Source organism: Bombus flavifrons, chromosome 2 (genome assembly GCF_040668555.2).
Source record: "Bombus flavifrons isolate JBK064 chromosome 2, iyBomFlav1_principal, whole genome shotgun sequence".
Taxonomy (NCBI): Eukaryota; Metazoa; Arthropoda; class Insecta; order Hymenoptera; family Apidae; genus Bombus; species Bombus flavifrons.
Genome location: NC_138443.1, coordinates 13,547,590 through 13,573,542, shown reverse-complemented (window position 1 = coordinate 13,573,542; position 25,953 = coordinate 13,547,590). Strand labels below are relative to the sequence as shown.

Here is a 25,953-nt window from a genome sequence, read left to right as displayed (position 1 = left end):
TTACACGCGAACCTGGACGCAGGCCTCGTGCCTGTCTCCGTGTCGGAATTCTCCGTGATCGTTGTCTTTTACCCTGGCGACGGTTGCTTCCCCATCTCCAGCGTCTGTGGACTCCGTTTTACGACGATCGAGATGGAAAAATTCGCTTTCGACTGCGGTGATGTAGGTAGAGTTTTGACTGAAACATAAGATCGGAAAAAGATATTTATATATGCGGGAACGGTTTACGATTTACTTACGATCTTCTCATAAACATCGACTAAAATTCACGTACGTTAAATCGTGCGGCATAGCGTTTCGAAATCGGAACGTTCTCGTTTACACAGAAATCGAATAAAATCGTTGAGCGTACGAGTCAACCGCAAGCTACGACGTCCTCGGTGATGCAGGAACGAATGATACTTTGCGGACGTTCGTACAAGATCGCGGATACTTTTTGCCCCGGTGGTTATGCACGACCGGGCATGTGCGCCACGCGCCTTCGATCCAATTTAGTAGCCTCTCGTTTGCCCCTCTGTCTCTTTCTCTCTGCGCTTGGTGATCCTGTTTTATTTGGCTGACGGATAACGGTGAGTGGCGGACACCAATCGATCTACATTTAACCCTTAACGGTCCGATCCGATCCGTTTCTCTCGTTCGAGCCTGAGAATTAATGTCCATAAGATCCGGCAACCTTCTCCATTTCTACGCTTCTGAAACTGCTTCAGAATGTGACGATATGTTGTATGTTTTTTACTTACCTACTTCCATCTTCCTGACAATTGTAATCTATAACTACAGTAAGCTTCGATTATAGTAGCAAAATTAGACGGACGGATATATATATTAGGTTGTCCGAAAAATTTCTTTCGTTTCATGAGGTGATAATAGATGAACAACAATTTCTGTTTTATATTGTTTTATTGAACTAGATATGATCCATTTCGTTCTATTTCTATTATTATGTTCGTGCATAATTCGATAAACTAATATAAAACAAAAAACATTGTGCGTCTTTATTTCCTTATAAAACGAAAGAAACTTTCCGGACAACCTAATATGTGATGTAAACTAAACTGAATATGTAAATCTAAGATATGAGTGATATTTCCGACATCTTTTTTCGCGTAGAATCACCGCCTTTCCGCTTGTACCACCAGTTACCAACCACCCTGTATTTCTATCTAAAATATATAGAAGTTAAATTCTCATTAAAACTCCTAGAAATTACTTTTAAACGATCCCTCCCTATGCAACATTTAATTCATGCTCTTGATACGATATAGTATAATATAATTTGATATACATCTGAAGAGGAACTGCATTACTTACGAAATGAGCTAACACTTACAAATCATTTAAACGCAATGTGGCCAAAGTTACGCGTGAGCTACTTGCGCCCATCGCTGCATAGCCGCGTCAGGGGAACATCGCGAAACGGTGATTCGCGTTTATATTTCTGCCTATATACCCATACAAACACGATCGTATATCCATCTGTAATGGATTTCATTCGGGCGGCAATGCGATAAATCGCGCACGCGGGAACACGCCGCGCGCCTCGACGAACAGAGAAAGTCGTAATGAGACTCGCCGACGGAATATTATAAGTGCGCGCCGCGTATAAATTAAGGCCTACTTATGGGGCAATAACGAGTCGAATACAATTCTGATTACGTAATTATCTGAGGGAGACCTTGCTGTTGGCGGCGCTCCGTCGAACTAGGTAGAGTAGAGCAATAAATTTGAAACAGCTCGACGGAAGTTGGTTCGTTTCCCTTTTCCTCCTTAACGTACCGTGCGGTTATCGGTCGCGGCAAGCTGTTTCTTCTTCGTTGACGCAGCTGCTCTCAGTGTCTTCGTGCCAGCTCGTTAATTACTCGTTACTCGAGAAAGCAACGTGTGCTCGATACAAAGTGAAATGAAAACGATATCGCGGCCAATTGGATCGAGAATTCGGTTCTCCTTGAAATTTATTTTTCCCCTTTAAAACGTTAACTAGCCAATGGCGTATACGCGATGGCATCGACGTGTCAAGTGGGAACATTTCCCCATGGCAAAAATGGATTTATGCGTCAATTTAGATTTAGAAAATGCTATAATCGATTCGAAAGCGGTCAAACAGGCTGTTCCGCCACATAACCAGCTAGGTAAAATGTTCGTTACATGACTGATAAGTTGGTGCGAGCGTTCCATAGCCGTTGAAAAGAAGCTCCTCGCTTCCATCCACCAGCTTAATATCGCGTGACTAATTGAAGCGAATACCAACATGTTTGCCGCGTGATTATTTAGTCGCAAAAACTACCGTGTACCAGCTGAATTAGATCTATTTAGCTGCCATGCCAAGTCATCTCGATTTTTACGTACTTGTCACCTTGCGAATTTCTCGTCGTACGACCGTTGTAATATCTTTTCTTAAGTTGATTTTCGTTTCTACATTCTTTTCACACCGTGCAACCTTGCAAGGGCGGAAAATTCCAGATGACTACTTAATCCGTTGATCGAAGAGGGAAGAAATGTCCATACGGTTGATCATCGGTGCAAACGGCCGCGATACTTACGTATTCCACGTACGTCGACATCGAGTAACTTCTACCTAGGTCATCTGCAATTTCGCGCGATAAATTAGCCGCATCACCTCAGATAGCATAAATTACGAACTGCAGAGTATCGAGGATTATTGACATTTTCACTGGAATTAATACTTTGCATTCGGCAGACGTTCGATGGTTATTTCCCATGGTGCAATTACGCGCAACTGGTTCCGCGAATAATTACGCGGTTAATGTGTTGGACAAGGATGAGAGCGTGCAACGGTTTATCGGACCTTGACATAGATATAAGAATACAGAGCGACCTTAAATCGAAACATTGACTAGCAATGCTCGTCGACGCAGCGACACGCAGCGATCGACGGTTCGTTATTTCAAGGACATCTGAAAGTATTTGAACAATCGATTATTCCTTATGTTAATAAGTTCATAGACGTTCGGTGGAACCACCATTGACCCTTTGCACTCCTATGTGTGACTCGATGTCAATTTTTATCTCAGGAGCTCCTTTGTCGAGTCCCATTCGACATTCCTTCTTGTCCACCTTTTTTTGCGAAGCGTGCGAAAGAAAAGCAGGATTGCATCCTGGAAATTGTTTCAAGATATATCATACACTTATAAATTACAAAATACAACAATAGTGTGAATAAAACTGGTATTTAAGTGAATCTCTTTCTTCCTTCGTTTATTTAAATTGCCTTATCTTTTAGTTAAAGTAAATTTCAAATAAAACACTTAAAAGCGTCAGGAGCTGCTGGTAACGAAATTGAAATAAAATTCGGAATGCAAAGGGCTAACATTTGTTATAAGTTCGAAATGGCGTAACCAAGATTTTCCACCAGACGATTTCTAACTTGCTTGAAACACAAAGAGAAGGAAGGTACCGAAGACGTATAGGGATTCGAGCAGTAGCGATGTTTGCGATGTTGTCTGAAAGCGGAGGGCTTGATAGTGGGTAAGCTCGTTAAGCTCGTAGTTCAAGCGGAGAATGACAGTTCGGGCGATGGTATAGGACCGATGGAAGCGTGTGTTCGCGGGTAATAAAGTCGCTGAACGTCCAGGCAGAAGTGGGTTTTGTCCTGTACCGATAATGGCGGCACTTCATCAAGCTTCCTCGAGTCTGACCCCTCTTCCTGCGGGACACACGTACAACTCCTTTGCCGTGCTTCCTTGTCCCGCAGGAGGCCATCTGTTTCGTCATTACCGGCAAGCAGTAAACCACCTCCCTCTCCGCCCTTCGCCTTCGTCCGTGTCCCACGGGTGATACATCGTGTTTTCTTATTTGCCGGACGTGCTGCGGGAAAATCGTCCGAGAAAATCGAGTGATTTGTCCGAGAGGTGTTAATGGCCAGCCGTATACCCTCTCTTCTCCAGTAGACCGTTTCCGCTTCTTCGTTCTTCGGTGTCGTCGTTCGGGTTCTCATCCGTTGCGGCTCCTTCCACGTCTGGTCACGTAGGATGTACGGCCGCGGCTTGTTCCAGGCACGTGTTGAGTCGGTTAGTCGCGTTCGATCGTCGATTATATCGAATATGAAAGTCGATACCAATTGACTGTTTATGGGTCGAGTGGACAGTCGGCGGTCCATGATAGTCTTGAGTCTACGGTAAAGATTGCTTGTAAAATATCGCATCTTAGGATTTCTTAGGGATCGATAACGTTGACATTTGCTGGAAAAATTCCAAGATATGTACTCGTGTGGACGCAGCAGCGACGAAAATGTGGCTTGAGGAGAAGAAGGCGTTGAGTGTCACTCATTTTCAAACAACTTACTCGAATCTTTTCGACCAATCTTTCAGCAAGTCCAAACCAAACCGATTTCTCAAAGATCCATTAATCTCTCGAACGACCTAACTCGGTTAACCGATCTCAAAAATAGACTCAGTCATCCGGCGAACCCTTTCAGCCTTCTATTTCGAGGTTCAATGGGAGGGTAGGAGGTGGTGGGTCGCGAGTCGGTAGCGAAGGAAACCACGCTACGAAGAAAGGAAATACGTGCCGCGTATACCTTAGCAGAAGAATATCTTCGGGAGCCGTGAACCTGTCAATAAGGTGGATTCCTCGGCGCTTCTTCGGTAGTGATGGCCTAAAAGAAGCAGCCGCTCGAGGTGGCACGACGCCGTCGTGAGATGGAAAGAAGAGAGCCAGGACTGCTGTTCGATAAAGGAAGAGAAAAGGGCAAACACACGAACGAAGTGTATATGGCAGCGATCTCGGAAGCTCTTCTCTCACCCTTCTCTCGGCGTGACTTGCAGCTCGATTTCTGGCACAGAGAAGTCTCTGACGGATGCTCGGTGCTTTTCTTCGAATGCCGTATCGGGACACGGGAAGATGGCCGCGTGAGCGCGAGCGGGCGCGCTAGTCATTAGGCGGTATCGCGCGAGAGATCGTTAAGGGGGCAGCCCTGTAAAAGGAACGGGTCGACCGGGACTGGGACCGGCCCTCCTCTTCCCTCATACTCTCTCTAGGGAAGAAAGAACAGGCTCTCTCGATACTTTCTATCCCGGTGACGTTATGTAATTACCGCCGATGAAATACACGTCGATCGATGATACTCCTTCTCGTAGTCGGAGGAGTCTTCTTGTCTTGTCGTTTGATCTGTCCGTTTAATACGCTCGCACGCCAACCTCGCCAACGATAGACATCCTCTGGGGTCTTCGCAGGACGTTCAACTTCCAAGTAATTATCTCGTTCGATTGTTCCGATAGGTTGTAGAGCTTCCGTCAGTTTTTCAGAATTATATTTTTCCCATTCTGATCATTCGTACACTCCTCTATGAGTTACCAATATCCAGAACGCTCGAAAAAACTCGACCACGTCCCTTCGAGTCTCTACATCTTCGCGCGATATCACCGTTCGTAAGAAGTTTCTCGCCGGCTTCCCACAAAAACGCGTCCCCGCTGTATTTAACTTACCAACCGCTATTATCAGCCGCATAATAGCCGTCTGCGACATGGCGAAAAGAAATCGCAGCGAACTTAAAAGCCAATGGCAAAAACGGCAGGGTAAAATCGGCCAGGCGAGGGATCGGTTTTCGTCGCGCCATTGCGAAACGGTGACTTTGTATCGATCTCGGACACGTCCTTTGTCCGCTGGTCAACGAATTAACCGACGATTATGTCCGGTATGTTATAGCGTGATGCGCGATGGTCGGAGGCATCCGATTGTTCTCGTTGCAATTCGTATTTACGATCGGTGGAAGAAATCGGCTACGTACCAAGGGAATTGAAGGAAACGCGCGAAGATGAGGACTCGAAAACATTCGTAATAAAACAGCTAGTGGAATACCTTTTGAACGATGCAATTATTTGTATCAAAATTCCATTTTCTTAGATTAGAATAATCTTCTGGAATCATCAGATCAACATCGCTTTTTTCGTCTCCTTCGCTTTTCAGAAAAATCACATCTCTATGCCCATGCGTACTCTCAACTTTCCGTGATAAAACGACTTTAACTTGCTCAAACCAATCTGCGAATGTTCCGTAAGAATCAGCTGCACCGTTTTTTTCATTTTATAGAAAAACCACCGTTTTGTTCGGACATTTTTCAACGAGCAGCTCCGAGTCGACACAAAAGTCGGACACAAAAGTATCAAAGCGTTAATCGTTCGACTGAAGGGTCGCCCGTAATTCGTCGCAGAAGATCACCGGCCATCCAGTATCCATATCCATCAAGTAGATGGCGTGGCGTATCAAAAAATAAGGCGGTCAGGCATCGGTCGTCGGCCGCGCCGCAGCGTGACAAGAGGCGTAATTACGCTAAACGATTCCCGAGGAGGCTCGCTAACGATTGTAAATGCGGTGGCAAGAAGGATGATCCGCGTCGCTGTCTCGGGGTACCTTTCAAGAGGCCGTTCCACGTCCTTGCCTCGTGTGAATCGGAAGATTAGCCGACTCACCGCGACCGGACAGTTCTTCTGCCTGGGATCGACATCGGTTCACGGCGAACGACTAATGGAACGGCCGCTTTTCGACACGCTTTTATTTTTAACCAAGGAAGGACGTTCTAGCTATCGGAACTCGTCGTTTCAGTCTGTCCAATAAGCATGGATACGACTAGACGTTTGGACGAGTCGAGGCAATGGAAAAAGATAGTCATGGGATGATTAAAAAAGTTGCTTCACTTGTTTCCCTGTAGAAATTATCTCATGCGAATGTTTCCTGATTCGCGTTAAAAAATAACGTCTTTCCGAAATAGAAAAGATCGCATATGAATTTAAGTTGGTCGAGGAGAAGTCATTTCGTGGAAATAAAGTTACCTAAAAATATGGTAGACCGGTTACATAGACGAATGACTAGAACAAGGTGGCCCAAACCTATCCCCACGGACGATAAAGTCCAAGAACCAATCGAAGCAATTAGTACTTCGCTTCTTTAACCATACAACCACGCAGCGCGCTTCTCGAAGATCGAATAACTCACTGATTCAAATTTACGACAATGATACCGCTTTATCAGAGGCGATCGCGTTTGGTACTTGCACAAGCAATGACACAATCGTAAATCGGCGGTGAAGCGATATTATTCAACGCGGCGGGTTACGATGGTCATCGATAAATAATGTCACGAGCCGCAGCCGGTCGATAATCGAACGAAGCCAAGGACGTATTAAAATCAGAAGGAGTTTTCGATCGGCTCGCGATCCGCCAGCTGGACTCTTCATTAGCCGACTTTAATTACGGCACGACCGAAGATCGTTGTCGCGCGCTGTAACAGGAACGGTGGCCAGTTCAATAGATGCCCGCCATCACCGATCATTTATCATCTCGCAGGCAATTATCGTAATTAATATCGGTGGCCTGGCAATGGTACGCGCGCGGATGTCGTAGCGGCGATTTTTCTTCCGGTATCGGCGTGCCGCATCCGCGTTCCGCGAAATGCTATTTAATCAGGCGATTCGTCGAATCACACGAATCGCCATGACACGCTGTAGCTGATTTTATGGATCCACAGAGACGAAATAAAAATATTTTATGACACAATATTGAAATAATAATAGCGTTCAGCGTTACAGGAGCATTGCAATCGGTCGCACAAACGCACCGACGATATCGAAATTAATTGCAGTGTTTCAATTAAATAAACGATCGTAAATATTCATAAAGTATACGCGATACTTTTAATTATAGACACGGTGGCGATGTAAAATATCAAATACACCATAAAGTGTTTAATAAGGTGAAGCGTTTGGCCGCTTCTTAAACTTCGTCTAGCAGTAAACTTGTTAGGCAAAGCTGTACAAGTGCAGGAAAAATAAAATTGTAGAAAAAATTTAGGAATAAATTTTCCATCCCTTAATAAATTCATCGTAGATCCTTTAACCGCTGCGACGCCGCGAAGAGTTCTCGTTCGAAACGACAAGAAGGAAAAAGGAAAGGAAAAAGGGAATCGTTTATGTCTGCGGTGGCATTTTATGAACCGTAACCAGGAAACGAATTAAACGCCGGGAAAAAATTGGCGAACCGGTTTTATTAGAGAGTCACTCTTTATCCGCCGAACAAAAAGACGCGACCGCGCCGTGATTTATTCGTTCCGGCCGCATTTCCCGTGAAATGGGCAAATTTATGGACATCATACCTGTGATAGCGAGCGATTAGAATCGTGTTTTTAGTCGTGTTGGTTTGTCAATTGTCGATAAATAGGAGCAATTCAAGGATGCTAAGCACACGTACGTCGAACTGATGATAGCTTCTTGATTGCAAAGACACGGGTGACATATAATTGGGGCAGGTTGTGTCGTTTTTCTTTAGTTTTCCACATAGGATAACGTTAAATGATACAGCAGGGTGCGTTTAAGTGCAACTCTGTCTTTTATCCACGTAAAACGATGTGTGTAATGATACGCTCGTTACGTACCGTTATATCTTCTTGAAAATTTATTCGAAAATTAGCATAAAATGTGGTAGTTTGTTGTAGAATATCGTTGCAAAGTGATCATTGTCATTATCGAAAACATACATATACCGATGGAAGTTACGAAGGAAATCGCAGCTTTCTAAACACACGATTGATGTTTTATTGTACGAGTATGTATAATATATAGTATGCAATTGGAGATTTTTATAGCGATAATAATATTTCACATATTTCTAGGAAACGAGAAATTCACTGGCTCCCTAAACTCGTCTTTCGTTGTGTAACTAAACTTTCATTTACCCCTTACTCATCGACAAAGTCACCCCTATTCTCGTAAGGTTCACCAATCTCCATCCCTAAAACCGTCTACTGTCACCCCGCTCAATATTCCAGCCACCAACTATCCAAACTACCCTTGAAACCCTATTCCCCGTGCAATTTCGTAAAGCTGTTAGTATTCCTGCGATTAAATCACATTAAATCACATGTCAGTGTCGCAGTTAAAGGCCACGACCAAGTCAACTACTCTTCGCAAGTTTCGTGTGGTCAGGCTAATTTCTCCAACAACCACCAAGGGTAGGTCGGACTTCATCTTCGATTCGTCAAAATTTTGTCCAAATCTTAATTACGTTTAAGAAAACTGGAAGAGCGGTATAATTCCTTTTCCAAACCTTCTTACAAAATATACTGTCGTTTCTATCGAAAACGGATGTCAAGTTTCACGGGGAAAAGCATAGTCTGGAAGGCAATAACATTAATCCAGGACAACGAGGCGACCGGGAAGGTCGTCTCCTCGCGGTCGACGAAGAGGAATCCTCGGTGGTTGAGTCATTGAATGGATTCTAGTGTAAAGCAACATCATCCCGTGGAATGGACTCGGGGACTCGGTGCCGGCCGCCCCTGATCACGAGCTGTCTTGGCTCTGTCGCGGTCTGTCCCTAGACGGGATGCGGTCGAGACCCGGACCATCCTCTACCGGCGGCCGTGTAATTTTAATAAGCCATATTACGAGCTCGTAGCTACGGAAACGGCTTCCTTTTGTACCCGTCCCATTAACTGCCGGACCGAGTCTTTGGGATAACTCGCGCTTCGGTTAAACGCGTTATAGTTTGCTCGCTCTTAGCGATCGTTACATATTTCAAGAGGTGGTTTTTCTTTCGAGGAACGTATTTCTTAAACTGTTTAATGTGGGCTAATCTGGCAGTTTCTTCGTGATGTTGTTCACTTTGTTAATTTTTAAAACGCTGCGATAATTTATTCGTTGATGTGAAACTGTACCCATCGGTAGGTATAGAAATCAATATGTATAATAAAATTATAATAAGATTAAAAAAAAAAAGATCACGATCGGATCTTCAAAAATGGTATATTCCTACTATTACTGTCTTCGTGAAACAATGGAAAGAAAAAAAGGGAAAAATGAAGGGAAGAGCAATTCCGAGGGTCGACGGCGATTTGATTAACGGATTAGACGTTTGTTATTTCGGTCGGTTAGAGGGTTGGCAGCGGGGTGGGAGGGGTCGTTCGGAATAAATGGGATATCGCTTTAATGAATTTCCAGCGGAACGTCAGGAGGCGTCATCCCCAGCGCAGAAGGCGGCTGCCCGGGGATTAAGTGGAGCAATCTGCGGCATTTTTTTTCTCGCAAACGACCAGATTTTTATGCCTAATTAATCGCCATGGAGATCCGTGAGGGCGGGCAGACAAGCCTCGGGATTACGGGACGAGAATTCGCGCGATACAACACCGTCTTTCAGCCGCGGGGGCGACGTGGTGATTTGTGGCACGCGATTACCAACCGATGGCCCCTCTTAATTAGATTTCATAGAAAGTGCTGTATTAAATAGCCGATTAGCTTCGAACGAGATCGTTATTAATTCCGATACCTTGGGATCGCGCGATGCATCCAAAAAGGTGAGAGAAGATTCATTGGCGAAATAAACCTGGAAATTGTCTCTTAGAGTTAGAGACAGCGGAGATCGCTTAATCAGACTAATTGTTTTCATGCTTCAGAATTACCTATACATATGTCTCAGGTTGTCCGAAAAGTGTCTTTCTTTTACAGACAGGTCTTTTACAACGACGCGTCTTTATACAAACATAACACTTAATCTGTCAAACGTTGAGATGTTTATCTTGATAGAACAAAATGAATCATACGTAATTCGATAAAATAATATAAAAAATGTTGTGCATCCATTATTTCCTTATAAAGCGAAAGAAACTTTGCAGACAATCTAATATCTTCAATTTATTTCAAACTTGATCGATACAGTCGTGATAATCCGAACTCACAACAGTGTTAATGAAATTTCGAACGTCTCCAACAATACACGCAACATATTCGTGAAAAGTATCTGCAGATTTTCGAATACCTTCGCGAAACTGTGTATGTGTAGCTGCGAGATAACGCGTAGTAAAATATAGAAGACCGTGGAGAGAAGTAATAGATAGGGATAGGGCAGTACTAGTGGCATTTATGACAGTATTCGTGGGCATTTATCAGGAACGAAGGCCACTTTGCCAACGCTACCGGGAATAACACGGTTTAGTAGCAAGGAAGAAGAAACTGCAGGAGCCGAAAGTTTATCCGCGAAGTTTCGAGTGCAGAGCCGGTTGATTTATCGGGCTCATTACTGCCAGGAAAGAGGGAGGACTACAGGCAACAGCCACCCCAGCGGCGTGTTTTACAAGACGGCATTAATTGCTCGAATTAAATATGCACCTCTCTCCGTGGCGTAATTTATTTCGGTTTCCTTAAGCACTTTAAGTCGTCGGGAACTCGCCGCCGCACAGCATCGCCGACGCTTTCCACCAACGTTAATAATGGCCTCGTAGGATATTAATTGACGCTACTCTTGTAAAAAGCTCCCGCTCTACGCTTTAATCCTGACCACGGATCACCCCTCGACCGATTTTATTCACCACCGATTAAACTATCGCTGCTTTTTATTTCGAACGTTGGATGAATCTTGTTCCGGCAAAGATTATGTACGTTGGATATCGATAACAGTTTTTGCGCATCGGCAGACGAGCGATTGATTTTTGGAAACAGAGTGCAATGAAATTGTTAATTGAATTTCCAGTCTTGTAGAGGAACAGAATGTTCAAAATCACAGCGTTGCAATTATTTCAGGAACGCGTTGAACGAGGAGCAACGAGCCCAAAAAGCCTTGTACCTGCTGCAAGCGCAAGACCGTCGAATCGCTGCTCTTCAGAAACGCGTGGCCGAGCTGGAGGATGTCGCTACGAATCTGCACGAGTTCACCCTTCGAAATTCTTCAAGCGTTTCGACCTCTGAACAAAAGAAGGAGGTCGTGGCCGACTTCTCTCGAAGCGACAGATCGTCCAAAACGGGGAATTACAACGATACCGAGGATAAAATCGAGTACAACTTGGACGACATTAGCTCAATGCGAGAAGATCCCGACACCACCGTGAGTGACGAAGTGTCGGTGCCACGCTTGGAACTGTCGAAATCGTCCGTGTCGAATTCTGAAAGAGATATCTTCTCCACGGCGATCGACTTCGTGCTGGAGAAGAGAAAGTGTTTCATCTCCAACACTTCTTTTTCCAACGAAGAAGATACTTCGCAGAAGGCGACTGAACGCGAAGAAAAGTTTCACGAGGATCTATGCAATCCAGATTGCAAAAGTGAGACAAAAGTTGCGGCTGTGAATAGCAAAAAGGCCATCGATGTTAACGAAAATAGTAATGAAAAGACAGGATCGAAGGAAAGAAAGATGGATCGAAGACGGGGCGTAATTGTAAACAGAGAAGTCGACTGTGAAAGTAAAATTAAGGAGGCTAATGGTTTGGTTATATCAGCGGGGAGGAGCGAAGAGAAAATTTCAGATGTGTCGTACGATAAGAAATGCGGATCAAATTTTCCCAGGATGTCTTCCAGCGTTCCATGGATTCGCGCGAAGCATAGTTTTCGGAAGAAGCTGCGGGGTTGCGAGCTGAAGACTGGAAAAGGTACGAAGGAGCTGCCTTTCGGGGTTGGTAGTCAGACGTTCGCGCCGTTTCGGTGAGTGAAATTTATTTCTTTAAAGTACGCCATTTTTTGAATAAATAGTACCAAGTTTACAAAGAGTAAAAATGGTAATAAAAAAGCCTTTGGAGCCTACCTTTGGACAATGTAAAGTTTCAAATCCATTAAAATTTACGAATGATAAGTTCTCATAGCTGTTGGTTCAATCGCTCGATCATGATCCAACGTAGAATGTATGTGATTGGACCAACAACGTTCGTTTGTCACGGTTGGGAAACACTGATCTATCCGGTAAGGAACGTTGGTAGACCGATCTCGAACAGTGCAGTGGTGGAGCACGTAGCGACCGATTTTTCCACTGTCCCGGTCGCTCCTAGACACGAAAATGCATGTAATTAGCTTGAAATTGATGTTGAACGCGAGCACGGCCGCAATTTTAATCGGCTGTCGTATGATAATTACGCGCGCCGACCGGCCAGCCCTCGACCCACGCCGGATAAATCATCTCTCGGTTCGCGAGCTCGCGCCATCGAAAGCCCCGCAACGATTCCCAGGTATTCATTTACTTCGTATTAATCAATGCATGAAATTGATTACGGCTAGTCGAAGCTCGTAACGAGGCTTGCCCGATCGACCGGCTGAAAATGCCGGTTAGGAAAAGAGATTCTCTGTCATAGATGAGGGGAAAAATTAGAAAGCTGAATCGGCTCGTGCCGAACGTGATAATGGCACTCGTTTTCTCAGATTTATCGGCTGTTGCGTTTTCATTTCAACATTTCCCGTTTATGGTTACACTTGGAACAATCGATCGTCGATATCAAACGTACTAGCTTTTTTTTCAGAATTCGCTTGACAAAATTACACCAAGTTGGTCCTTTGTTTTTCGTCTTTCAAAATCTACGTTCGAACTTATCCAAAACGTCAAGGATATCGGAGCTTCCTCTGCGCAATCCAAAGATTCAAACGAAAGAAACGACTGTGCACTTTCGATCGAAACGGTATTGGATGGAGGATCGTTAGGAGGGGAACGACGCGATCGACGTAACGAGTCGGTCGTATTTTTGCTCCGACTGTGAACGGTTGTCGCAACCAGGGATCGAACCGATCGTCGTCACGACTCGACAAAGCGACGCTCCTTAAATCGCAGAGCAACTCGCGATCCGATGTACGATACACGGAGGCCGAGAGGTAGAACAGGCATCGAAAGCCGGAGGAATCGTCGACGGTGACGAAACCGTGCCGTTTCGGACGCGTCGTGACAGACAATTATTCGACGACCTTTGACATTGGCCGTTCGCGTTGTCGATCTAGGAATCCCGCTCGGGGAGCAAGGGTTAAGTAATTGTCGGAGATCTCTGTGACAACGTTACGACAGAGAAGCCGAGCTCCTTTCTCGCCGCAGTTTCTAGGTAAAAGGATCGTACTGAGTATTGGGCGAATATTGTTTCATTGGCTTGTTCAACAGCAACGTTGAATTATTCAGCATTCTTGAATTTCGGGTAAATTTCAGTTTAGATCGGTGATCGAGTTTGATACGAATATAAGTTCAGCTAGGTAGTTTTATAATATTAAATCTTTTAATTTGCTTCTGTACTTTCTTTTTTATTGTTTTATTTGATCGAAAGCAGATAAATATAGATAGACATATATTAGGTTGTCGCAAAAGTTTCTTTCGTTTTACAAGGAAATAATAGACGCACAACGTTTTTTGTTTTATATTATTTTATTGAATTATGTACGATCCATCTTGTTGCGATAGAAAACGAAAGAAACTTTTGCGACAACCTAATACATTCACCTCTGACTATACGATAGGGTGGATTTTTCATTTTGTCATCGATGCGTATCATTTAATTTTTCTCTATTCAGACTTGTTTCAAATTTGACCGATACACTCGTGATAACTGGTCTCGTAACGGTGCTAATGAAATTTCAAACCGTTTCGTGTAACATGCATAATGTACTCGTAAAAGATATCTACAAGTGTTGGAATACTGTCGTGAGCCTACGTACTTTAATTATGGTGGCCGATGTTCCTTCGAACAACGTCCTCTAACCAAAGCTGTAAATAACGTGTTTATAGGTGCCATAATGCGACAATTAATTTATGCACGTGGCAAAGTCGCAAATTAGCCAGGGGACCGGTCCTCCTATCTACATTATCACCTCTGGGATATTCCGCGATGTTGATGCATCGACACGGCCCGATATATCTTTATAGCAATGCGAGAGGCGCGCGCGCGAGCGCTTACGCTAACGTTATCGCGAATCATGCGTCGAAATTAATCCCTTGGTCGGCGAAATTCGGCCGGTCGGTCGAGTTTCAAGCGGCGTACGCTTAATTGACGACGCTCGTTCCCCCGGACCGGGTAACGATATTATGAAAATGCTCGCGAACGTCCACGAGAGAGTAGAGGCGAACGAACCAAGCGAAGCGGGTCGTTTGCGTAATTTGTTATTGCGTACGCGAAACCGTCGGTATATGGAATTAACGAGCGGGCCCATTAAATTTAACGACCGTTGACTCGGACGTCCACGTGGATGGTTGCCGCTCTGTTACCTCGATCCTCCGACCGCGATCATCCACGTTTCGATGATGATACTATCTCGAGAATTCGTTTCTTCTGTTTCCTTCGAAAAGAACGATCATTTTGATGATTGTTGTTGATCGAAAAAAATAAATAGCCATTAGTTTGGAAATATTCTCACCGTTGTGCGAAGGACATGAAAAATTAAAGCACCGGTGACTGACATCGCAAATACTCGGTGCAGACATTGAGAAAAGAAATTTGATAAGCAGTGAACGCGTTTGCACCGAAGCCATGTCGCAATCGCGCGTACTTTTTACGCGTCAGGCTTGGTTCTCGCGGCGAATTTCTGCCGTCCAATTAGCAGAGTCTCGGTGGCACTGCGCCGGTGGCGGACGCTAAACGAGAGGGAAGCGGATGGACAGCCGGTGACAAAGGTAACGGGGCATACGTCCGCCGGTATCTTCACTCGGCACACGTTTCGCGTTTCTTTCAGCCGAGCTGCCGAACCTCCAATTAAAGTCGCCAACCGAGCTGCCACTTCACTTGCCACAGCAGTTCGATTTTCAGATTCGAGAAAACAGATAACGCGAAGGTGGGTCGAAGGCTGTTTCTCGACGAGTGGTCGCCTCCAAACGGGTGGCTCTAGGGGTGGATTTCTATAAAATTACGAAGATGAGTCAATACGACATTTGGTTATCAATCTTCAGGTAGACTAATGCTTTCATATAGAGATCTTACATTTTAATTTTCGGCATCTTCCTTGAAAAAGTCGGCTACCTTATTACTCGACAAACTTCTTCCACATTTTATCGAAACTCCCAATTAAAATTCTTTTCTTTGCTTATGCTTGTCACACCGTCAAGCAAACAAGCCTACCGCGCATAATGATGCATGTTCAGGTCTCACGAAGTACGAAAGAAAACTAAAAACGAAATCCCACGTCCGTTCGGAATTCTTCCGCGTCAATGACGCAGATACGAGACACATTAGCCGATGAAGGTAACAAGCGATTGACGACGAAACGCCATCGAGGCATTCGATACGCGATCATCGTGGCAACGGCTATCTTCGCGAACCGGTCGATCCGTCGATGTCGCCCGTACGAAGAAAATGAGCGATGATCGGCGCTTTTATCGCCGTCCGCTGAGGCGACAAGGGACCGCAGAATTTGCATAACTCTCAAAGGAGGATGATCATACCGACGCTACGTACACAGCGAATACCACGTTCCAGCGAAACAAATTTTTCTTCTTTTGCCTCTCCCCGGGCAAGAAGTATGCGTTCGGGTTTTATCTTCGCAAAATGAATTATCCTGGAATTTTTGGATCGTAACCTCCAGCTTCTATGATCTCTTCTTTTATTTTATATATCAGCATCGATTACGAATGTCATTGGTTGCATTCTACTATTGAAAATTTCTCTTTTATCTTTCCATTCAGAGATTTTTTAGTTAGATCTCTCCATACAGCTTTAAAAAAGCTCGTCTTTTCTTTAGCTTTAAAAAAGAAGTCTTTTCGTTCCTAAAACTTCTGGCCAAACTGCTGCATCAAGTTTCGTTCTGGATTTTATGTTAAATTGTACGAACACCCGATCGCGATTTTAGGATACGTACATGAACGAACGACATGGAACCGGATCGAAATGGACGTGGGCATCATTCAGAGGAGAAATAAGCACGTAGTTACCATTGAGAGGCGACATGCAAGCCGCGTATGCAAAGTCGACGACGCGTTCGAAGTTGTTCGCGACCTCGATCGTGATTCATCGATCGATCGTTCTCCGTCTGGCGTGAGGTAGGTTGGCTGTGTGTTGGTCGGATCGTAGAACGGTAGCGGAGCTGGTGATCCTCTTACTTTCACGTTCTCTTCTCTTTCTCTCCCGGTGCTCCTTTCTCCCCTTTAATTCTCAAGATCGGTGAACTAACGAGAACGACGCCGGCGGCGTTCGCCGGGTAAATTACGCGAGAGTCGCTCTGGTAGATCCCGGGTGTTCAAGGTCCGCTAACGGTCGACCGTTACCAATGTGAATAGATTCGAAGGACGGAAGCTGGAAGGACGAAGCTTTTGGACGAACGAGCGTTCCGATTGGCTCGTACAGTGGATGGAACATGGGTGAAACGTTAGAAAAATGTGGAAGATTGTAAAATTCCAACTTGTCCGACTATAACGGTACATTTTCCTTGTAACGCATTGAAACATCCTCTGGTATTTTGTTTGCCGATAGAATATCGCTTACCCTTTTTGCGAAATTAACCCCTTCACCCTGACGCATAAAATATCTAGTAGTATCTGGCGTAACATCTTCGTACTAATAAATCCGCGGTTGCACGACACCGCGAAATCGTGTGAACGTAAAAATAATCGCCGACACGAGAGGGGACATTGTAATTTTAAGCGGTCGTGCTTTGTAGCAGCGATTCCGACTGGCGGCCACGTAGTCATCGGAGTCTACGAACGATGTAATCCAGAGGGTCTATAACCCTGGAAGAATCTTGCTTTCCTGTACCTGTCTCGTCCTCGTTACGCATACTAACACGCGGATGTTACACGCGCGGTCGCGCGAGAAACCAAGCACTCGGAAATGGGAATCGCTTAATCTCGTGTAATCCGACATTCTTTCATCGGTTTCATGAAAGATTTATAACATTCTTTTGTCTCTTGTGCTAATATAAATGCACAAGGCTATGTAATATTCGATTTAGCCGTTTAAAAACCGAATGTTTCTATCAAAAAGCTTCAGCTCTCCGTTATTTTGTTTCGTACGATGATGTAGAAGCATAAAGGTGTAGGGTGGTTGATCCAACTGCGTATAAGAATCGAACGTTTTACAAAGTTCTGTCGAAATTTCTTTACTCGCTGTGTTCGGGTGTACGAAATTGTAACAATGTCGCATTCGTAGCAAACCTGACAGAGATTCATCACGTTTCTCCCAATGTAAAGTTCCAATTAGCATTGAGAGTAGAACTCAGATTAGCACGGTGATAGGCGTCTAGTAGAACGTAGATAGGTTCTACGACAACGTAGATAAGAATAGAGCAAAGGAGTAGATAGGTGCAAAACGATTAGAAAGTCACGAACCTAAACGAGCCCGTTAGATACACAAGTATAGTGGTATACTTTGTAGAATATTTTATGATTTGATAACAGCCGAGTCACAGACCAGTCTACGTAATAATCTTTTGCCTCGCGATGGTTTTTGGACTCGCTGTATCTATTAGGTACTCTGCGTGTAAATGTTTACTCAATAAACACACGTAACACCGCAGTTACTGACCCTCTCGTATCCATGAATAAGATATCTCACGTGCTTTTCCATTAAAATGTAGAACTAAGGTACGTTAAATGTAACGACTGAATATTACCAGAAATAGAATACGTTTGAAAAAGATACGTTTGAAACGTGATTTACGATTACACGCGCTATATATAATACATCAGCAAATCGATGATAAGAAAACGTCGAACTTTTCCACAGAGTTTTTAAGAAATTTCGATCGTTAAGCCCTAACTTTCGAGTTACACGATGTCTTAGAATATTAAGGAATTCCTGCTACGTAACTCTCGTTCGCGAGAATTTCTTAACGCCGCGTTCGATCGAAGGATCCATTAAGAGAAAAATAATCACGATGAAAATTCATGAAGACATTATTAACGCGATACGATATGAAATTTCATATCTGCTGAACGATACGGCAGTATGAGCGAGCATCTTCTTCTTCCTTCTCTCTGTCCCCTCTCGTCCCCTTCGCGGGAACCAATTAAAATCTGGAAAAACCGAGTCCCGTTCGAACCGTCGCGATGGAGCAGGATTAATTCGTCGTCGGCCAATTAAGCCCGCGAATACCGAGGAATTAATTCGATCGCGATTTACTACGGAATGGTATCAATTAACCGGTTCCCCCGCTAATTAACAGCCACGCTCCTAATTGATCGGTTGCGTTGACCTTCGTCAGCTGAGCGCATTCACGATTCGGAGTATTTGATTACGCTTCGCGAACTTCTTCTTGCCGGTTTGCTGAAATCTTCATCGTATCCCTGTGAATATCGCGAACTGATCGCGCGGCTCAATCGAAATGAATGAACATTCTTGCCGACATCGGCGGATTGCTCGTACAGTTCAGAGCGGAAATGGAAATAATTTCATTTTCATACAATGCTTCCTCTATATTCTTATAGAATTGCCATTTCATCGAACGGTATATGCGCTGTGTCTTTGACGATCTACGTATATCTTGTCTGAAATTAACGTTTCATTATTGAACACGAAATGAAATTATAATAAAACGTGTAATTTTCTCTTCCATTGCTAGATTTTTACAATATAATGGTAAGTATATACCAGCTTCTGGGAACAATTGGCAATAGAATAACTAATTCGCAATATATTTCAATCGCTTAAGGACCATTATATAAGCCGCTTCCAAGAATTATAGGAAAAATTATCGAGAATATCAACCATCTTACTACAGAAATTTCTCGTCATACTTTTGTAAGACGACGATTCGCTCGCTAACGACGTTCGTACCATCCATGTCCATGTGTTCAAGCCGTGATTTATCGCTCGAGATCGAGGAAAATCGCCAAGTAAACCGAGAAAGAGACAAGGAGAAAAGGAGGTGCAAGAAAGTCGTACTTGGTCTCGCCAAGACGACGGCCGATTTGTTAAGCGTACACACCTGCCCCGGCGTCGTTCCGGGACAATAAGCTCTATCTCGATCTCCCGAAAGGTCCTTTTACCGTGTTGCCAGCAGCCAGCCTCGCGGGGGCGATATATCGCTCGAAATAATCGTGTATAGCGTTTCACTGCGGAGGTAGCACGGCCATTGTCCTTGGGCGGCTAAGTAGGTATCCTGGTACAATCGATAAAGCTAGTCTTTCGCGGGCAATTTTTGGAGAACGATCGTCCCCCTCGATCTTCGCGATCAAAGCGAGACATTCGTTCGTAATAAATTTCCTTCGCGTTTACGCGTATGAAAAGTAAAGCTACTGTCGGATTTTAATTGTCTATAAATTAACGCGTTAACTAAAACGCGACTCTAAAACTCCTTTATCGTTGGATGATACGCTCTTTATCTGACGATATTATCTGCAAGTCGAAATAATTTTAACTTTATTTTATCGAAGCGAAATATGGGAAAAATAACATCGGCCACGACATGGGCAAAATAACGTGCTGCAGTCAATTGACTGTTGCTGATTGGCTTCCCTTTCTGTCATACCATCACTTCGGTTTCGTAATTCATAAAAAATGTCCGTGGGTCGAGCAATTTGCTCTACAAAACACGGTAATTTTTCTCAGCAATATATATACTTTGGTACCACCGATATTTTTAATAATATTCAATTGTCACGTTTTGCATACCATCGTAAATTCTCATGATCCTTGAGCGAATTTCGCATGGTTTAACCGTAAGTCGGGATCCCATGGAACGGCGTTTCGAGATCGAAATCACGTGGCGGCCGATCAATCGAGATACATCCGACCTTTCGTCGCGAGATAATCGCGCGATAGCGCGATGAACACTGTAATAACGGCGGAAACTTTCTTCTTGCAGGGCGCCGGTCTCGTTTCGGGCGATTTTGGACCACCAACGAGAACGACGCTCTCTTTATCGTGATCGATTTATGACCACGCGAAAACGGCTCGCCGTGGCTCAGGGAATGGCCGAACACGCCGCGTTTAAACCAATGTAATTGGATGTAATGGAGTGGGTAGTTTGTCTAATGCGTTGAAAGGTCTGATGCGGGTAATTGGACATGGATTGGAAATCAATTTTATTCGAATAGCTTGCAATTTTTCAGTTTGATAGCGTCGGTGATTTATCGGTAGCTGTTCGTCCTGTGTTTATGATGGCGATTGGTCGTTAAATGAAATAATAGGAATCACCGTAGTATTAGACGCGCGATAACGACAGCTTGAATCTTCCATCCAATCGTGTTTCTCTATCGTAGAAAATTCAATTCTACGCCAAGTCTTTCAAACGTTAAAAATCTTCTTGTTTCGTGAGAAACTTCGCGTCGTTACTATACGACTTCTCGTCGTCCACTACTGAAATCGCCCTAACACGTCACGATACACCCCGTATAATCTCTTTGGAACTTCGTGGGAGCGAACGAGTGCCAAGCTCGAGAATAAATCATGCTACAAACCAGCTCGTTTGAAAAAAAAAAGGTGGAATGCAAAAAAAGAACGGAGAATAGAAAAGCCGAACGACAATGATCGATGAAGCAGCAGCGGCGCAATGCGGACTCTAAGACAATGTAGGAAAATTAAAACTGTCCTCGATGGCAGGAATTGATTCGGCCTCCGCTGCCACGGAGAGCAGGTGAACGCCGCCGAGTCGGCCGAGGAAGAGGTTGCGAAAGCACAAAGTACAAAGTAATCTAGCTCGGAATGCCGAACGTCTCGAGCGCGATCCGCGGCTGCTGTTGCTGCCGCTGCTGCAACCGATGCCGCCACGGCTCCTCTGCTTTCACGATAACGAGCCACCGTCTATAAATCATCGGCCGCGCGAGGATCGTTTCCGCGTAGGCCGCGGCGAGTGGAATTTTCTGGCTGCGAGTCTAATGGCTCCGCCGCTCGGTTTCCTTCGCCCGCCTCCTGGACATTTTACACCGCAAAATTCACCGCCACGTGGGAGGAACGGCAATGGGAGTGAAAGATATCACGCGAAGAGGATCGCGGCCATCCACGCCGCAAGGATCGCGTTTCGATCGAGGTGCGTGTGTCGTCACTTTCTCGTACGTATCTACGTTCTGACTCGCGTCGGAGACGATGGATTACGAGTCGTCCTCTGATAATTTTGTTGGCAAATGCTTTGGTAATTTCTTTGGGTTTCGTTGTTCGGCGGGGCTTCCTTAGGCTTTTCGTTGAAAGTAAACACTCGGTGAACGGGTCTAATTATAATGATAATTGTCAGAAATATTTTCTAGAAAAGAAAAGTTGGCGAAGTACTGGCCAGAATCGCAGACTTTCTACGAATATCTGAAATAGTCGTTAACAAAATTTGTCTTCCACGAGTAGTTCGTTTTCTGTCGCAGGTGGCAAAGCAGCATAAAAACAAGTTAACGACGTATGTAATAAGAGAATTCGAAACTTGAGCTTCAAACCAGCCGGAGGACACTCATGAATAAGAAGTCGCTTAACCCCACCTAATGTCCAATTTCCAACGTTCTTCCACGAAACGTCCTCCGACGTAAAACCGTGCGAGCGGTTCCTCATATACGATATCCGTTTGACATATCCCTTCCAGATCTCCAAGGTTAAACCAATCTACAAAATGGCAGAAAGCACGTTCACCGAAGTAAACGACGAGTTGAAAGAGATTCGCTGAAACGATAATTGAGAAAAGATTGAAGAGCCAGGGAAATTGTTGAACTTTCGTTCGATGCTACGATATGTCGAAACAAATGATCTTTCTTTACGCGAATCAGGTTTTATTCTGTTATTTTCGGTCTCAAAATTATAGACCACGCGTGCTTCGGCGGTAATCTAGAGTCATCCTGTACACCTTGTGCTAAAAATCAAATACAGAATATTTTTTCCCAACGTTTCGTATACTTTAGCCCTCTTTAAATTCTCGTTATTCCTCGTACGTTTAAAAATCTAAGATCTACGTGTCGAAATTTGAAGTTCGATTCAAAATTTCTGGGTATCTCTGCAACAAAGTACGATCCATTGCTGCGGGTTTACTCTCACTGTCAGAGAGATTATGCAGAGAGAAGGCGGAAGGCCATCACGCGGACGACGCAGCGAAGTTGCGAAGGAAGGTGAGCGTCCTGCGGGCGATGCAAAATGGAAAACGTCCGTCTCCGGCCGAGACGCGCGTGAAAGGCGATCGGCCAGCTGCACGCGTCTCGGCTCCGCTTCGAATAACGCGCGAGAAAGTCACGGTTCGCGATCTGCGGACGTTCGTCTCGCCACGGAGAGATATCTGGAGTATCCGTTTCACGGATTTTGCGAGTGCGTGCGAAGAAGGTGAAATCGTGATCAGACGAACGAATTACAGATAGCCTTCTTTTTACGTTTAATTCTGTCGAGATTTCCAATACGCACAGACGGATGTAACGTCAGGTGTTTTCTCGGTCTGACCAAGATAGAATTTGACGAAACAAATGAAAAGACCAGGAGAGACGCCGTAAAAGGTCCTTTGTAACATTTGTTTCTTCGAATATCGCAACATTTATCGTACACTATCGACCTCGACGTATCAATCTCATCGACGATATAGAAACTTACAAGACACCGTATATAAAGGTGAGAAAAAATTCGCGCAATCAATGATGGGAAGCTGGTTTCACGGAAGCGTATCGCGAGACACCAAAGCATACGCGGCGATACATCAAGCGTGGCCAGTGAAGCGACCAGGAACGTTGATTGGCGCGTTGCAAGGTCAGCTGATGCACCTGAAACGAACGAAGCCGGTGACTGAGACGCGTGGAAGTTTGCCAGGAAAGAAGGCACGATCGCGATCGCATAAATCCAGGTCAAATCGAATGATCGCCATGCTTCTCGCGGATTACGCGTCCGTCTTATCGGTCGCCGCTCGAAGGGAACAAATGACGCGTCTTCGTGCACGTGGCTATCTCGTAGCGATCGTTCGAAAGTGTCAGCAGAATTTTTATTCGAGAATGATCGGACGTATCGTGGTATTCGTTTGATGCGATTCCTCCATGTCGATACGAATATAATGTAGTTTGAGCTGCACACATGCTTGTCAGCAGGATAATATCAATATAATGTGATTTTTATTTATTAGGTTGTCCGAAATGTTTCTTTCGATTTATAAGAAAATAATAGACGCGCGATGTTTTTCGTTTTATATTAATTTATACACGAACATAATAATAGAAATAGAACGAAATGGATCATACCTAATTGAATAAAATAATATAAAAGAGAAATTGTTGTTCATCTATTATCACCTTATGAAACGAAAGAAACTTTCCGGACAACCTAATAATACACACATGTTGAGTATTGCGTGCGATATGTGTATATGTGTAAGGAAACCTATAAAGATACACATATACAAATTTCATACACGTGCGATCAGTTTCTTTGGTGTTTCCTTAGCAGATATAAAAAACATTGAACGAAAATTACATCTTATGAAACTCGAAAGCAATTTTGAAAATGAGTTCACGTCTTTAATAGAAACGAAGATATTACATACAAAAATCAAGAGGTTGTGCTCGTTGCCATTTAGACGGATCAAGCGACCAAACGACTATATTGCTCTTAAGTAAACGTATTTGTTCCTTTTACGTGCTCCTGTGTCGATTAAAATCAAATATTCCGCAATTATCCTCTTGTCACGGTGCAACGCTATAAACGATACAAATTATCGCAAGGGCAAGAACAACATAGTCATTGGTGCAACTTTGTCGGATGATTTTTGACGTGCACCCAAGTCGGAAGGCAATCGATCGCAACTATCGAAGTTCGAAAGATCCATCGAAGAAACGAATCGTTTTGTTTCTTTTATTTCTACTTGCTTATCGATTCGCAATAGGCGACAGCTGACCAAACTCACTTTCTTCTTATTTTATCATTTCGACTTCGTTCGTATACCGAACTTTTATTAAACCTGTCGCATTGTGTTTGATCACATTTTTCGCTATAGAAAGAAGTAGAAAATCGGTTCAACGATTGCCTCATTGGATCGCCGTTCCTTCGAGCATTATCCTCAAAATATGTATCTGCTGTCATGGTACAAGATATGGAAATACGTAGTTCTTATCCTTCAAACATTCAATTCCAAGAACTTTTTACACCATTTCGAATATGAATAATTGCACGCATTGTCCTTAAGAATCTATTCGTAGAATGACAGCCAAAAGATCTGTCGATCTACGAATCAAGGATCCGGTTTCGATTTATTCATCCGAGATACCATAATCGGAGATGTCCTCGAACGATCCATAGCTCTTTCTATTCTCATTTCGTACGTTTCCTTGTCAAATTTATAAATTTGTCCCGGGACACAGCGGGTCGGTATCGTGCGGCGTGGATACGCGTGTCGCGAAAGCCGACAAGCGTGACGAATGAGCTGGGACGCGGGTCAAGGAGCAAGACGCCTTCTAAGGACGAACACCGCATCCCGGGACGAATTTTCTGTCACGAGCATCCCCGCTGACGAAACTTACCCTGAATTATTGGACCCATGGCGACGCTATTTTCGATACACTGTTGCGTCGTCGCAAATATTCTGATCCTTTGAAAGTTTCTTTCTACGAAATTGCCACTTTTCGTTGTATTTTCATCGTAATCGAGCGTTAAATTCGCACTAAGAATTATTTGAAAGTTTATCTAAGGCAGATTTATAAAGAAATTTATCATCAGTTTCAAAATTCGGTTGAGGAAAAGTTTGAAGGAAGAGGGAAACGACAGTAAAGGATCGTGGAATTGAATGGAGAAGACACGGGAAAAGGGCATCGATAAGTCATAGCTAAACGGAAATCACGAGGAACCGGTTTCCGGAGCGCTCGAGTTCACCTTTTGCGTCCAATTATCCTCTTACGTATCGTTCAACCACCAAGAGTACATTGTGTCGTGCCGAAATCGCCGGGTAAATTACACTTTTATGGCGGTGTTTCGTGACCATGCCCGTTCGACTTGATACTCTTGACTCTTGACAAACGCAGATGCACGCCACGGTGACAGCGGCGCGCCATTTCCCATCGCGCGCGTCTGGTCATCGTCCGTCCTCGATTGCCCGGCGTAGCGCGAACGAGTAATTGATTCGGTGCGTTTAATTTCACGAAAATTACCGGGACGCGCGGCCGCGAAACGCAAGTGCCGCTAATGGTTATAATTTACGGAAACGGGACCGGTTGGTCGACCGCGTAAAGCACCCGAGAAGACGGTTCATTATTCAGCGAGAGAGGCTCGAAGAGCGCGCGATTCTCGCCGGAAGGTCTCTTCCACCGCGTGTATTCCTCCATGGACCGCTAGGCTTCGATGCACGCGGCTTCCGCCTTATAGACATATAGAGCAGGATATCGCACTTGAACTTTGCAAGAGTCACAATCCAAAATAACG

The 25,953-nt window shown here is 44.3% G+C and overlaps 1 protein-coding gene across 1 annotated transcript in view; it reads left to right on the top strand.

The window, feature by feature from the left end:
- The window catches only part of LOC138189704 (uncharacterized), a 181,134-nt gene that overhangs the window by 15,160 nt on the left and 140,021 nt on the right, over positions 1–25,953 (top strand). Inside the window, exon 3 of the mRNA XM_069131821.1 lies at positions 11,522–12,415. Coding sequence (XP_068987922.1) covers positions 11,522–12,415 — 894 coding nt within the window. The remainder of the gene's footprint in view (positions 1–11,521; positions 12,416–25,953) is intronic.